A 15,817-nucleotide genomic window follows, 5' to 3' on the forward strand; every position below is an offset into this window, starting at 1 on the left:
GAACCGGCAGGAACAGTATTCGGGAGCCGCTCCTGGGAGGAAGCAAGCTTGCGTTCCTTGGCTTTTTACATTGTTAATTTTACTTGAAGGTGATGTGCTGACACTGCGTTTTTTGCACTATGCTGTACATTTGTAAAGTTTTACAGAAAACACTAATTAAATACGTTTCTTTTTTCTCATTTAGTCCTGCTCTGGCATTCCTCTCACTACTTTCGCCTACCCCTTTCTCTTTCCCTCCTTCCCAAGTCCTGCTCAAGTGAAGAGCCCCCAGGAAGATGCCCCAGTGAGATAACGTGGGTACCACTGGTGGCTGTGCTCAGCGCCGCTAAACGGGAGAGATCTGGCCTGTAAAATAGGGCGATTAAACACAGCTCAGGCAGCAGCCGAGGTCTTCAAACTGAAACGCTGGGCGGTGTGAGGATGTCAGGTACCGTCAGGATCAGAGTCAAAGAATCGATAGTTCTTGACTCACTTTTTTTTAATTTTTTTTTTTTTCTTGCTTTTAGTGACAATAGAGCTCAAACTTCACTCTTAGAATTACTTTTTTAAATTTGCTCCTGCTCTGTCCTGGAGGCCAAGGGTTTTACCAGTGTGTTTTCACTCACGGACAGTGGCTGGAGTTTAAAGCAATCGTGTTGTTTCCCCTGAGAGCTCTTACGATGATTTTGCATTCTAGTTAGGACGGGTTCTTTTACCACCAGATGGCACCTAAACCCAGCTAATTGGAAATACAGCTTTTCAACAAGTCCCTAGTAATTTTTTTTTCTTTAAATGTGCACACGTACGGGGCCGGTGCAATTTTATTTATTACAAATTATTAGGGATTTATAGAAATATGAAAAAAGACATCCACCTAAATTTGGGTATGATTAGTGGGGCGAGGTCACCTAAAGCCTGCCTTCTGCTGCTGCCACTGCGCTGGGTGGCTATGCCGCAAAAACAGCATCAGCCGTCGCCGATGAGGCCGATGCTTTTATGTGGCGCTTAAGCAGCGTACAATTGTTTTCTGCCTGCCTAGCACAGCCGCATCCGTGTGAAGCAAATGAGAGCCGTTAATGCCTCGGCAGAATTGGCCAAGAGTTGTCCGTTTCCCCCAACCCTTTTTGCGGTTGGGCTGCTCTCCAGCAGCCTCCACCGCCTCGTTTTATTCTCCAGCTCAGAAAGGGGAGAAGGCCCGGGGAAGGGGAAAGGGAAGAAGAGAGAACCCGGCTGGGGCATCCCTGCTGTTATCTTCTGTTTCACTTTGGCACAAGATACCGCTGTGATGTAAACGAGAAGCCAATGGAAGAATTCCTTTGGGCAGCTTGTTACGCCAAGGCTGTCTTTCTGCCACTACTGACCAATTTAGTTTTCTGTTATATTCGAAATCGGGATCCTGAGACACTTCTCACAAGGAAAAAGGATGAAAATGGCAGAGCTAAGTTTACGTTTCATCACAGACTGCCCTGAAAGGTAAAACTGTGTTTTCCGTGCACGGACACTATTCCTGCATCTATTTTTGCATAAAGAATCATAATGTCTATGAATATCAGATCTGTAAAATACCCTCTTAAGAAGCAATCTCCATTTGTCGTTGAAGTCTGTCTGATATGCCATACATTTGTAAGGAGATGATACAAGTTAAAATATATTTGGCTACAGGTAGAATCTTTATTTAGCCCAAATGACAGAAACATGTTGCATTATGGACTGAAACTACATTTCATTATGTATGTAATGAAACCCAAAGATATAAACATTTAACTGAGTAATTTCTAGAAGGATGCAAGGGGAAAAATGACATGAGAGAGTGGAATTTAACGTTAAAACAGTAGTGCCCTCGCTTTCAAAGGCAGCGAACGCTGCCAGCTGCCCCGAAGAGCTTGGAGCCGAGGGACCCCCAGCAGGTTTGGCAGTGGGGCCACGGGCGCTGGCTCCCTGCGGGTCATAGAGGGCTGCGGGCTTTTCTCACGCTGACGCAGCCACAGGCTCTGCCCTCAGGGGGGGATGCTGGAGGCCACAGCAGCCTCCCCCCGCCTGAAGGTGGTGGGTTTTTATACCTCAGTAAGTGTTACGTCAGCTTTAACTAAGGGTCCCGGTGCTGAACTCTGCATTTTGAGCATAACCGCATGCAATCAGCCAGGCACTGTGCTCCGGATTTGGTCTGTATTTTTTTTAATCTAATTCGCTCTCAGGGTCCTTCTCACCTTGTGCTTCGTGAGGCCGTCCTTCGCCCTCGGCCAGGCACACCATTTCCCCATCACTGCCTTTCCCTGTTAAAGCATGAAGGCAAAAGGCAAATGAAACTCACCAGTGGTCTTTAATACTGGAAAAAGAAATGTAGAGCCCAATCTTTAAAAACCATTTAAATAAAACTCAGCAAGAACTTCTGTATGGAAAAACAGAAAATAGCATTTTAATTCCTAATTTATTAGCGTTCCCACATAAATAAAAGGAAGAAGTGATTGTTAACTAAAAGTGGATCAAAAATGTTTTCAACAAGAGCTGAACTGTCACTGTGAATGTGCCACCCACCTTTTCCTCTGTGGTTAATTATGTCACTGTAATCTTACCGTCCCCTTCCCATGGGCTTGAGCCACCTGGTCGATCGCAGACGGGTGACAACAGCAGATTACCCTCGGGTTCAGTGACTACCTCTTGTATCAAGGGTTTTGAGGGGGTTGCTTGTCTATGTACGATCTCCAGGTATCTGTGTGGATTAGCAGGCTCTGTGACGAAGCTTTCAACAAGGGGCCTTAAGTGCTCCTTTTCATGCTCTTTATGTATCTTACGCGCATTTGAAAAAATTGCTGTTGAAATTTCTTCTCCTACTGAATTCTCAAACATGCTTTTATTGTTTTCCTCTAATGCAGAATCGCTGTCATTTGCCATTTCAGAAATTATTTCAATCTTTGGGTGACATTCCTGCCATAAAGGTAGAAAACAATTGAAAATATGTTACTCTAGATGTAAAAGCAAAAAGGTGGGTAACTATCTCCTGGCTCCACGTAACAGCTGTCGGCTTTGCCGTGCTGTTCTCCCAAAAGGTATGGGATGTGCTTCATACCCATAGCTCTGCTTCTTTGTGGACAAATCTCGGGGCACCAGCGACGAACTGATCATAGACTATTACCAGTTCATAAAAAGCAGACGAATTTCAGCAATGCGTGGGCTTCTTCGTCTTGTTAAGAACTGAACACCCTTTGGAGCGTGAGAGCTGCTAACACATACTCTTTCAATAATCCTCTTTGTTCCCTTATCTTAATTGTAGGCTTTGCTGGCCAAGGCATTTTGCAACGCTGTTAGGAGTCTGTGGCCAAAAGAGTGAATAAATCCCGGGCCTTACACTGACTGTAGGAAAGGTTTGCGTTATCTTGGAGGGACTTGTGAAAACACGTACTGCATCAGTCTCTGGCTCCAGCAAGGCAAGGAGGAGTCTACATCAGCATTAGAATTGGAGCCGGGCTTTTAATCTCTGTCGTTTTCTTTTTCCTCTTGTTTCTGCTTCTAGGTTTTTGCCTAGCAGATCAGTCCGAGCACAACACTGGTGTGGGCCTGTATCTGACCAGCCCCAGGTGGAGCAGAGGAGTTTCAGTCTCCCTGTGTTTTCAGTTGAAAAGTCTGATTTTATTCAGCAGTAGGTGATTTGTACTATCTATTCAGTCCTTTGCAGCGTATTAGTACTGGTAAAGTACATTTTAAGAGCAATCTTCATTAAAACACTACATGCTACCAAGAAATTAATCTTATTTAACTGCTGCATTGCTTGATCTTAGGTTTTTCATTCTCCTATTTTTGCAATGCAATAATATAAAAAATCAAATTAAAAAAGGAGTTACAAGTGGATAGAGAAGATCCGCTGAAACATCCATTTTAGTTTATAAGTGCATAACCGATTGTATTTCCCAAAACAGCATGTCACAACTTAGATGATTATCCTCATTTTGCAAAACATTTGTAAATGTGTTTAGGCAAGCTTCATCACTAGAATTAGTAAGAATCTTACCTTTTGAGCAAAGATTTCCTCTTCTGGGGGAAATTCACTTACATCTATATCTTCTAAATCGGGCAGTTCCTGAGGACAAGCACAAGATGATTCATCAGTGGGAAAAGGGACTCTGAAGGCACACAGGTTTGTAAGAATAGCATTAGAAATGTACAAATGAAGATTTGAGACTAATGCTAATGGGTGGAATCTGATGTCAACAGGAAAGCTGTCAGTCTTGTTCCAATCAGCAGGGCGCATTTGCAGATCAATCCAAAATCGCTTGCTAAAAGTGATCCTGGTTTAGGTACAGAGAATGTAGTTCAAACACCACCCAGGCATGTGCAGCAACATGGGCTTGTTTCTGCTTGATAGAGGGATGTCATAACCACCGCATTACAAATCCTCCTCCACTTTTCTCCCTTATATTACTACTGAGAGTATCTACGGACTCCAGGATGTGAATAAAGAGGACGGTGCTGCTCCAGAGCTTCTCTCCATTGGCATCGTCACGGCTGTTCCCTGCTATGTCAGCGCTAAGCCTCCTTGGAAAATCTGCAATAGCGTAAGTATTGGAGGGTGTTGGGAGAAGCTCTTTCCATTACTAAGTGTCATTTGGAGAACGAAGTAGCATAGAACACTGAAATGTGTATTAGCGTGTGATTTGGGTTTGGTTTTTGCTTCTGTAGAATTAGAATAGTCACACTTTTTATGTGTGAAAAGCCAGTCCATGCACGTATGCTGAAGAGTTCCTTTTGGACTGCGTTAAAGTTTGGGCAAAGGAGCGTGCTGCGGTGCCATGTATTTGCTGTATTTTTCACTGCTATCACCCATGTCGTCCTCATGGTTAAATGTGGTTAAACATGTTTAAATGTTTGCATCAATAGATAGAAATCTTAGATAATAAAGACTGTATTAAATATATAAATTGCTAATTATATACCTGAATAATGCACGTTCTGCTTTTCCTGGAAATATTCCTAAAAGTTCTATTTTGAGAATGAATTTATAATATCTGCTGCTGCTAGCTAACATTTACAGTGACTGGGTGGCTATTTCTTCCTCGTACTTTTTCTGCAACAGTTCACATTTTTAGCTGCATATTTCATTTGAGTTTTGCCTATGAGGACGCATGTATCCATTAGATTCTTTTTGTTGTGATTTCTGTTTTTTAAATGAGAGCCCTCTGAGATATCACAGAGATAGAAGGTCAACTTCAGGTGATTTATGGCCAAAGGACAAAATAAACTTTGGAAGCAGTGGTAAATTCTTTAAACGTGCTGCACTGGAGAGAAGAAATACCCCTACAACTTTACTTTTGGGGTTTTTTTCTTTCTTTCCTTTTACTTTTCCTAATAGTAGACCATTTTTAGAAACCTGGCCATATAGTTTTATTAGCCAGGATGTTACAAGAATTCATTTGGGAGCAGACAATACCCACCCTGACCTTCCCAAAATCTGAATCCAATACATACATCAAGATAAAGTTTCTCCGGTGTCTCCATTTTGATCTGTTCAATTTCAGCATATTCATCCAGTTCCGGAAGCATGGCCTTTTCAGTAACTGCCTTGTCTCTTGCTAGATCTATAGAATAAACAGTAGTCAGATGCAGAGAACTAACTGAATAAAAGACTTTCTCTATGGCAACAGCAAGCACTGCAGAACCAAACTGCTGGGGACCCGGCTACCACTGCAGAATTCACAGCTTTCCATCATATTCTTGGTCTCCCTTACATTGTATACATTAGTATTTGCATTTTGCGATAACATATTTCACAAATCTACAAAAGCATTCTTCCACCTGTGAAGGCACAAAAACCACCTCTAGAGTGACGTCCAGCTTCTGCTGGCAGACAGACCCCACAGTTTCTGTGGGAGCAATGGAAGCCTGTAAGCTCTCCTGTCCTGGCACTAAACCTGGGACGTAGGAGAAGTGGAATTCCACTTTAAGTAGCAGAAGTTGCAGGTTAAGCCCTCCACATTTTTTTTGTTTGTTGTATTTAAAGAATATTTTATCCAGTATTACTTGATTTTCAAGTAGTCACTGTGGAAATCTAATGCAAAGTTCTTATCTATGAATCAGTTGGACTGAATCACGGCAGAGGCGGTGCTACACTAAGACAGAGCTCGGCTCATCGTCTCTGCTTCCTCAGTTTGGTTTGATTCTTCGCTGTGTACATTACCGTCTGTCATCTTGTTGAAGTTTGAGTATTTGTAAGAGTCTGATTCTTGTGCATCCTCTTGAATCCTAGCAGGAATATTTCCAGATGGGAAATCTGTGTCATCTTCCCTATTTGGTAGAAGTGTTGTCACTTCATCACGAGCATCATAATTTTCATTTCTAAGTTTCTCATTCTTCTCTTGAGTTTCTTCCTTTTCTGCTATATTTGAAGTCTCTGATGCATTAGAATTTCCATCACTGTCATATGAATTTGTTGGTGCTAGTACAGAAGAAACATGTTCATTACAGCTGCTGAGTTACTCATTCTAAATATCCAAACTTTACTATGTGATCTTAATAGTTTGGCCTAAAATATGCATCAGAAGCTCCTACTTTGAGCAGCTATTCATGGATCAGCCAGCAGTCCTCCCAAGACCGCAGCAATGTTGTGGGTTTCCCCGTCCCAACTCCCCAGCAAACACAGTTCCCAAGCAAAAAAACTCATCGAGGGAAAACACTATAGTAAATAATCGTCTGGCATCTATAGATAACTTTGAGAAGACTCACAGGTGACTACATATTTAAGTATATGTTTGAGCATTTTGATGGATCAGTGACAAACGCTGCAGTTACTCTGCACTGCAGCACTGCCTTATTTGCCTTCAATCCTATTTATCCTGAAACACACATACTTCTCTAGAAAGGTGAGGTTGGGACCTATTACTGGCAGTAAATGTATGCCTCCCCGAATAATGTGACTGGAGAATTTGTGGCATAAAAAAGGGCAGTAAGTGAAGCAAATCATTAAAGACCTTTTTACTGCCTGTGTTACCACTGCTGCCGGCTCTAGGCTGAAGCTCTTACTGTTGGTGAACGCAGCGGCGGAGAGGTGCCTGGATGGGGACTGGTGAGGCGGTTAGCACTGGGACTTACTGGAGCCCACACGCCTACTGAAGCCAGCCCTGTTCTGCATCTTGGGGAAGTATCACCGCTGGGGTGTAATTGCTTGCCTCCACCCATGAACGCCTGCTGGAACCCTGACCAGCATCTGGTTGCTCTGCTAAAGGGCACAAGAGCTTGAAATGCTGGGACAAAAAGTAGTTTTTTGTTTTTCTGTTTCATCAGCAGTGAGAAGGGAGATGATTGCTTAAAATCATTGTGGTTAATCTAAGATACAATAAGATTAATAAAGTACTTAGTATGGGAAAAGAAGATTCATAAACATATTCCAAAAATCGCATCAGCCTGCTTCTGAACATTCGGGAACTATTCATTTATTTTAAACATTCAAATTGAAGCAGACACAGCCATCTTTCAAAACAGTAACAACAAACCTTCTAGGATGTCTGTTGCACCTCCATTTCCACGTTTTGCACTTTCATCTCTTTCTTTCACAGACTTTTGTCTTTTCTTTTCCTCTGCTTTTTGCCTGATTGCTGCTAAAGCATCGATACTATCTTGGATTTTTTTTCTCTCTCTGGTTTCCCATTTTTCCCTTTCTGCTTTCTCAGCTTCAAGCCCTCCAACAGCCCAGGCTTCTGCACAGGCTCTAATGAAAACACAAAAGCTCACCGTAATATAGCTATAAAACCCCATCTTTGTAATAAAAGAGAAATTTAAAATAGCTTGCAACAGCATAAAATAGCTGCAAGGGTTAAAAAAAAAAAAAGCATACATCAATGACAATCTCTTACACAACAGGGATGCACATGTATCGTATCTTTTACGCGGAACTGCAACAAAAGAACCAAGATATCCAAATGCAGGTGACTACACCACCAGAGATCTGCCAGGAGTGCTCATCTTGGCTCTGCTTTCCCAGACGCTCGTTCAGCTTCTGTTGAAATCAGGATTTGCCCCTGGTCTACAGACTTAGCGTAAAACAACTCTGTTCAAGAATTAATTCTCATGTTAAAAAATAGATGGGTTTTTTCCTAGGTATGTTAGATGTAGAACTCTGTAGTACAATACTCTTGTATTCCAAGTCACCCACCCTCAATAAATTATACCAGTCAATCTTCCTTTTCTTCTGTGACAAAACATGGGTGAGTGCTCATTAGCATTTGAGCTTTAGTACTGTGTAAAGGTAAAGAAGATGCCTCTGTTTCTTACCTGTCCTTTGGGAAAACTGGTCTGTCATCCAGGTATGTCAGTTGTTTTAGTCGAACAATAAGTGTTTTTCTATAATTAGCAATTTTCTTTACCACTTGGTTTCCCATCAAATTCAGCACACGCTAGAGAAACAAGGGAAACAATTTTTAAAGTCAAGCAGCAAAAAATACCCCAATCTGGATATGCTCTTTCCCTATCATTTCAAAACCAAGAAGTGAATAAAACATCCTGGGTGTTACAGGTAATCTAGAAAAAACCCCCAAACAAATAATGTTTAATAACATTTCTTTTAGACCGATACCTATTGTGCCCTGGACCACGCGACAAAACCATTTAATGGGAGTCACCCACCTACATGATACAAACCCCCAGCTATGTTCAGCTTACCAAATTAGGCATGGTCTCCAGAATAGTTATAACATTTGGATCACTTAGATTGTTGTGGGAAAGATCGAGGACAGAAATACTCAGACACTCTTGCAAGTGCTGTATGTCTTCCACCACTTGTAACTTATTGTGAGCGATCTGTAGAGTCTGCAGGACTTTCAGACAAGCTGTCGGACAACGAGGGGAAAGGTAAGAGTCGTTGCTTCACGGAGGATTTTCTGGAGCAAGTAGAAAACTGCATTGTCAAAATAATTGTTTCTATTGAATTGGGAGCTTTTTGCCTAAATTTTTTATTCTACTCTATGTATGTTTTGGCTAAGGCTCCAAAGCTGCTTTCTTCACCCCAGGAAAAATAGTTCTTTGGCTTTAGGATGGTGGTTGTTTTTAATTCACCTTTCAAACTAGTCAGTTACACAAAAGCAAGAGCTTGTATTCTCAAGGAAGATTGACCGGTATAATTTATTGAGGGTGGGTGACTTGGAATACAAGAGTATTGTACTAGAGAGTTCTACATCTAACATCTACCATTGATAATGTAGAGGAATTCTTTTTTATTTTCTGCTGAAGATGGAATGAATCCTTTAACAGACATAAAAGATTTCGTAATCGCGTCTGTAACTGCCAAAGCGCATCTTGACTGCAAAGTGAATGCTGAAAACTGGATTGTCAGCCTGTCTGCAATGCAGGTAAGTACTGAGATGGTATTAAGAAGTGAGGAAAAACTACTTAATTGTCCTAGGTATCACGTGAAAGTAATTACTATGTCTTTTCTGTATTCTCACCTATTGCAAAATACATAGGTTTAACTCTTCATCAGAAGCCTTGTGGACTTTGATATGGGAGATTGTGCAAAATTCTAACATGAATTAAAAAACCCGTTGCAACTACTGCCACTAATAATAGCTTAACTTAGTCAAAGCTTAGGCATATGGACTCATTATAGGTTAAACCATGTTGCACCAACAGTTCTTACAGAGATTCTCAATGGTCTTAACGTAGTTGTTACTGATATTGAGGGAATCCAGCTTTTGTAAGGGTTCAAGGTTTTCAATTTTGCTAATCAAATTGAGTTGCAAGTAGAGGCAACGCAACTCTGTCAGAGCCTCCAAATTCTCAATTTTCGTTAAGCCATTGCATTCCAGCCATAAACACTTCAATCCAGTATACTCTTCAAGATTTTCCAGGCGGTCAAATCCTGCAGAAAAAGATGTTTTAAAATTAAATTGCATTGGCTGAAAACAAGTCTTTGGAAGAGTACATTTCATTAAACCACTGCTACTGAAAAGAGCCTGTGAGAACACTTGTACTCAAGTTGCTGCCAATATTTCCACTGAATTAATGATACAGTACCTGGCTCATAAAGGGCAAAACCATATAGGTACCTGTTCCGGTCTATACCTCGTACATATTGAGAAAATAGCAAAACCAAGGCCAAAGGTAGAAGGTAGATTTAGCATGTGCTATTTATTTAAAACAATTCTTATGCTAACCTGAACCAGCTAACCGTATCATCCAAAAACCTGCTCAAAGATCATAAGAGGACAATCCATGTTCATTCTAGCAACTTCTTTTACTTTCAGTAGCATTTGAGAACATGCGGCGAGTCTTTACTGTTTGTTTCCTTCCTGACCATTTTTATTTGGCAGTAAAAAGTCCCCAAAGCTGGAAAACAGCTTCTTTATAAAAACACATTTGAGAAATACAAGTATTTTCCTCTGAATGCAACCTAGACCAGTATTTTAAGACATTTCTTAGAAGCTAATGTTTTGGGGAGAAAAAAAAAAAGTTTCCCTTGATTCCTATTGATCCTTTGAAAGACTCCACAATGTGAATTAGGTCTATAATCAGTTCACTTTTCTACCTTCATGTTGACTCATTTGGTTTCACAATTGCACTAATGTATGTAAAATTAAATTATGTTTCTAATTTAAAAGAATGATTAGATACCTTACTTCGGTGAGACGTAAAATAGATGCTGAGCTAAAATACCACTTGATAAATGATAAATCTAAACAGTCACATCCACATCTTACCTTTATAATGTAAGTAAAGTGTATCATTTAAGTATGGGGTCAAGTATAATTTCTGCTGTTTACAGATTTCTCGCAGAATCTTTTTTGTCATTCTAAAATAATAACGGGAAGCAGAAGCAAAACAAAAAATGCATTTCAGTGCACATTCTGAAATCTTTGGGTTTTTTAACAGATTTCAACGCAACATCATTAATAGCTCTTTTATGCAAGAGAAATAGCTACAGCTTTCAAGGCTATACTCCAAATAAAAAAGCAGTAGTAGTTTTTTAGAGTGGCTTTCCATTTCTACCTGTTGGAAGTGAGTTACCAGGCTCTTCTGCTAAAAAACAGAGAGTACGTAGGAAAGCGGGTAGGGAACTAGAGAGTCCATCTTCTTGGAAAAGAGCAGCATGGTTCTATGTTAGATTCTGGTTCCTTCCTCTCCAGTTCTTTGCTCCAATCCTTGCTGCTTTGGTGCAGGACCTTTGGTGGCATAGCCAATACGCAACATTTTTCTCAGACTAGAAAAATCAACAGTTATCAACCTAATGTTTTAATGAAATGCCGACTCTGGAATAGCACTGAGACAGAGGACTCAGCAAGAGGCACTGGGCAGAGAGCTACAGCGTGAAACAGCAGAGGTGCAGGGGCAAAGCACTTGGGCTGGCAGCCAACAGCGGCCAAACGAGGCCACAGCTGCACAGGGCAGTCAGCTGGACAGCAAACCCCCGAAGCCATCAGAAAGTACATGGGTGGCCTGAAAACTCTGCAAACAGAAATGGATGGCAGCAAAGAGCCGCTGATGGGGTGACTTATACCATTATGTGGGACTCTGTGCCAGCACTGGGTCAACAGTTTCATAGAGCTGGTAGTCCCCAAGCAGGGACTTTGCAAGAAGTGACAGGACATTGACAGGAGAGAACATTCATTTTGGAGGCAAGGTGTTCAGGGCTACATAAAATTTAGTAACATTACAGACAAGAAACTTGGGAACCCATCAAGAAAACACTTAGCAAAAACATTCCAAAGCTGAAAATACCTGTATCTTCCTGCTTAGAAAGATTAGATTCTGTAAAACAAAATTCCAGAATCAAATGTCTAGTAAATATCCCTCACTTAAAGTAAAGTATAATGTTAAATGATCCAAAATTACCTTCTGCTTCTAAATTTCGTCTTAACAAATTGAACTTTGCATTTGTGGTCATAAGTATTTGTAGGCCTAAGGTCTGTAACACTAAGATTTTCTTGGCATGAAGATATTTTCAAAATAACAAAAAAACTTGAGTAAAGGCAGTTAATGAAAGTTAAAATGAAACTTCAACTTAACTTTAACTTCAATGAAAGTTAAACCTATCATAATGAATTTGCTTTTAGATTTATTTACTTACTACACTAAAAATCTCAGTATTGTTGAAGAACAAAACTGTAATAGTCAATTAGTCAATAGAGTTCCTGGGGCAATGTGAAATACGTTTGTCAGCCTGCAACTGCCCTGTATGCCTGACATAAATCTCTGAAGGAATGAAAGATTTATAAACTGTGAGCAAAATATTTTTTCTGTTTTCTTGTGCTGTCAGCCCAGCTACATTATCGTACGCTAGCTACGTGCAGTATATCCCATTGTTTTTCATTGTGCTATTTATAGTGGTGTTTAATCAAATTATTAGCATCCTTGGGCAATTTATAGGATCATAAAATGTTTTCCTTCAAAACGCTATCTTATGTGCAGTTATTGCTCTCTGCCATCATTCTTCATAAGAACTTAATTCTGAAGCGTGCCAGGCTGATTACCCCGGGAGAATGAAGTTTTCTGGGTAAGCGCAGTCCAACCTACCTCCTGATAACTCAGTGAGAGGCTTTCCCTTGACCTTGAAGGACTGTAACTGTCTCCAATAGCACAGCTATGTTAACGGTAGCAGCAACGTAAACTTTGCGAATTTTCACCAACACGCAGGTACAGGAATGGAGGGTAAATATTCATTGTTCCTTATATATCACTCCATTACAAGCCCACGTGACCAGATTTCAACAAAGTTATTAAACAGTACCAGATATGGGGTTTAATTTTATTATTTGCTTGCAACGTGCTTAATCAGAGATAACACGAGAATAATCCCATTTCATAACTTCCCAATAACATAATCTCATTTCATATTAATTAACAGCCATTGCAGCATATGCCGGTTAGGCTGGACCAAAAATCATAGCCAGATCTTACAAAGGAGATGTGCCTTATTGGTACCCATCTGAAGTACCTCTGGATTTCCTCTGCTAAAAATTATCTTGGCAACTGTAATATTTACATTGTGATGAATTAATACAATGCATTCTCTGAACCGATGCTGAAAAATGGTCAATTCTACTGACAAAAGACAACCACAAGCGTTTGCACAATTTTCTCCAGATCCATAAAATAGACTACATCAGGTAGTTAGAACGTAGTTTGCTACCGCGGACATAAAAAAAAAGGCTGAACAGATGCTGGAAATATCACCAATATTTCTGATTTATCAATTATTCTCAAGTTCATCTTCAAAATTATTCTCCTGAATTAACATTAGCATGTAGAGTAGCAAAACTCCCATTGACTTCAGTGATGCCAAGATTTAAATAGAAAACATCAACAAACAATGTGTTACCTTACACAGCCGCTCTTTTCTTCTGTCCTTTGACTGAATGAGCTGGTTACCGATTTGTGATCACCATCTGATTTTTGTTCATTCTGTTGATCTGCTCTGGACATACAGTTTATGGCCTTCTCTTGAGTTTTAACATCTTTGTAAATGAGAAAACAAGCTGCAGTTTAACAGCATGGGTGGGGAAAAAGTATCACGTTGGCAATTACTTTAGAGAAATATTGAAGAGCGTTTGAATATGAATTTCAAGAAGGAAGCGTTGCTGGCATTTTTATGGAAAGGATCAACTTTTTTAGAAGGCAAAGTAGTAAAATTAGTAGCAAAATAAATTGTTGAAATTTGCATATTTTTTTTTTAGATCTGGAAGTCAGGTAGTACCCACCAGTCTTAAGATTATTATAACATACAGTGACAATAAAGTACTGGCACCAATGTTGTTATGGTCTTAGACAGCTACTATAGATTACATTTAATTAACAATAATTTGAGTTTAACAAGACTACTAACTTTCCATGTAAAGAGACTACAGTAATGGTGTATGAGTCATCTCCAGCACTGTTTGTTAGTCTAGATCCTCTACAAATTTACCCTTTTGCATTCGTTGGAAGGGGTCTCCAGTGCTATACTCCAAGCTGTCTTTAGACTGCCTTTGATTACTTGCATTTTCAATACTCTTCTCTTCAGATTCTTGTTCTGGACCTTCTAGTTGCGCTTCTAGTCCGTACACTTAAAAAGAGACAGTACAAACAAAATGATTGTACCAGCTCATTTAAATACGATTGTAATTAAAACATTTAGAGGTCACGCTAGCTGTATGATTACAACATGGGAAAAAGTATCTCTCCAGCAAGAAGAAAATGAAACAGAAAAGAAAAACATAAAAAAGCACAAGAAGATAGCAATTGAGTAATCTTCAGTTATGGCAAGACTTTCAGTGACTTCAGTGGGAGAAACAATAAATTCATACTGTATCCAGGGGAGTAACGACAGACTTGGTTTCTAGAATTTATGTTCACTAAAGTTCCCTAAATTCACCCGAGGGAGCCAGCTGGAAGGGCTCACCTGTGTTGACAGAACTGCCTTCATTTTGTGTTTGGGTAGCTTTGTTACTGGTGTCATTCACAGACTCTCCTGACACCTCCTGCACAGTAACCTCCCCTCCAAGGCCTTTGCCTGGGTCTCCATTTTGTGGCTGCATTTTAAGATATGTGATTTAGACAAACATCATCCAAGTTGGTATTTGACTTCCAATCCAACTTCCAGTCAAAATGTGTAAAGGCCTTAGTAGGAGAACCTGTTACAGATTAAAAAAACGTATGAGTAAATGATGAAGCCAGCTCACAGCCAGCAACCTGGGGCTATTCACTGGGGCGTCACTTTTTCCCCTTTTGAAGCTGGCACGCTGAGGACGCGGTGATCACGCCCGTTCAAGGCACAGCCTGCATCCTGCCTCACTGCAAGCCCGGTGGGCTCCCAAGAGGAGCTGTAGTCTCCTCACATTTCAGCCCTGCATGTTTTGCTGCTGTCACCTGGGAGCTCTCTAGGCAAGACTCATGTTCTAGAGCACACTGCTATATCCCAAGCACAAATCCAGGCTGGGCAGGGAATGGCTGGAGAGCAGCCCTGAGGAGAAGGACTTGGGGGTGTCGGTGGATGAGAAGCTCATCACGCCCCGGCAATGTCCTCTGGCAGCCCGGAACCCCCCCGCAGCCTGGGCTGCATCCCCAGCAGCGTGGGCAGCAGGGCGAGGGGGGGATTCTGCCCCTCTGCTCCGCTCTGTGAGACCCCCCTGCAGTGCTGCCTCCAGCGCTGGGGCACCAACAGCAGAAGGACACGGAGCTGTTGGAGCGGGGCCAGAGGAGGCCCCGGAGATGCTGGGAGGGCTGGAGCCCCTCTGCTGGGAGGACAGGCTGAGAGAGCTGGGGGGGTTCAGCCTGGAGAAGAGAAGGCTCCGGGGAGACCTTCCAGCCCCTGCCAGGCCCTAAAGGGGCTCCAGGAGAGATGGGGAGGGACTCTGGAGCAGGGAGGGGAGCCATGGGACGAGGGGGAACGGTTTGAAACTGAAAGAGGGGAGATTTAGCTGAGATCTGAGGCAGAAATTGTTTGCTGTGAGGGTGGTGAGCCCCTGGCCCAGGTTGCCCAGAGAAGCTGTGGCTGCCCCATCCCTGGAGGGGTTCAAGGCCAGGCTGGACGGGGCTTGGAGCAACCTGGTGTGGTGGGAGGTGTCCCTGGCCAGGGCAGGGGGTGGCACTGGGTGGGCTTTAAGGTCCCTTCCAACCCCAGCCACTCCATGGTATCTCCCGTTAAACCTCCAGCTCCCTTTACCTGACCCGAGACCTGGGCTGGGCCGGCTGTTCGGACCCAAGCCCCGGCGCACGGGGTGGGCGGCCGCTCCTGTCCTCACCGCGGTACCTCCGGGTCAGCAGGAGACGCAAACGGCGGGGGACGGAGCGGAGAGACCCGACGCCCGCTGCTGGGGTCCCCGGCCGCGCTCCCAACGGCCCCAACAGCCGCCGTCGCCATGGCGACGCCGCGCGCGGCCCC

At 42.1% G+C, this 15,817-nt stretch overlaps 1 protein-coding gene across 1 annotated transcript; it reads right to left on the minus strand.

Annotated features, from left to right (window-relative positions):
- Positions 1-1,626: 1,626 nt before the first annotated feature.
- DNAAF1 (dynein axonemal assembly factor 1) lies at positions 1,627-15,808 on the minus strand. The gene is made up of 14 exons (XM_063334241.1): positions 15,599-15,808; positions 14,336-14,567; positions 13,862-13,999; positions 13,277-13,412; positions 10,659-10,750; positions 9,599-9,820; positions 8,626-8,792; positions 8,239-8,360; positions 7,461-7,675; positions 6,149-6,406; positions 5,440-5,549; positions 3,986-4,054; positions 2,553-2,904; positions 1,627-2,252 (listed from the first exon to the last, which is right to left on the minus strand). Exons 2-14 carry the CDS (start codon positions 14,469-14,471, stop codon positions 2,155-2,157), a joined length of 2,115 nt encoding a protein of 704 aa, XP_063190311.1. The 5' UTR covers positions 14,472-14,567; positions 15,599-15,808; the 3' UTR covers positions 1,627-2,154.
- Positions 15,809-15,817: the final 9 nt, after the last annotated feature.

The sequence above is a fragment of the Chroicocephalus ridibundus genome, chromosome 4, assembly GCF_963924245.1.
Source record: "Chroicocephalus ridibundus chromosome 4, bChrRid1.1, whole genome shotgun sequence".
NCBI lineage: Eukaryota > Metazoa > Chordata > Aves > Charadriiformes > Laridae > Chroicocephalus > Chroicocephalus ridibundus.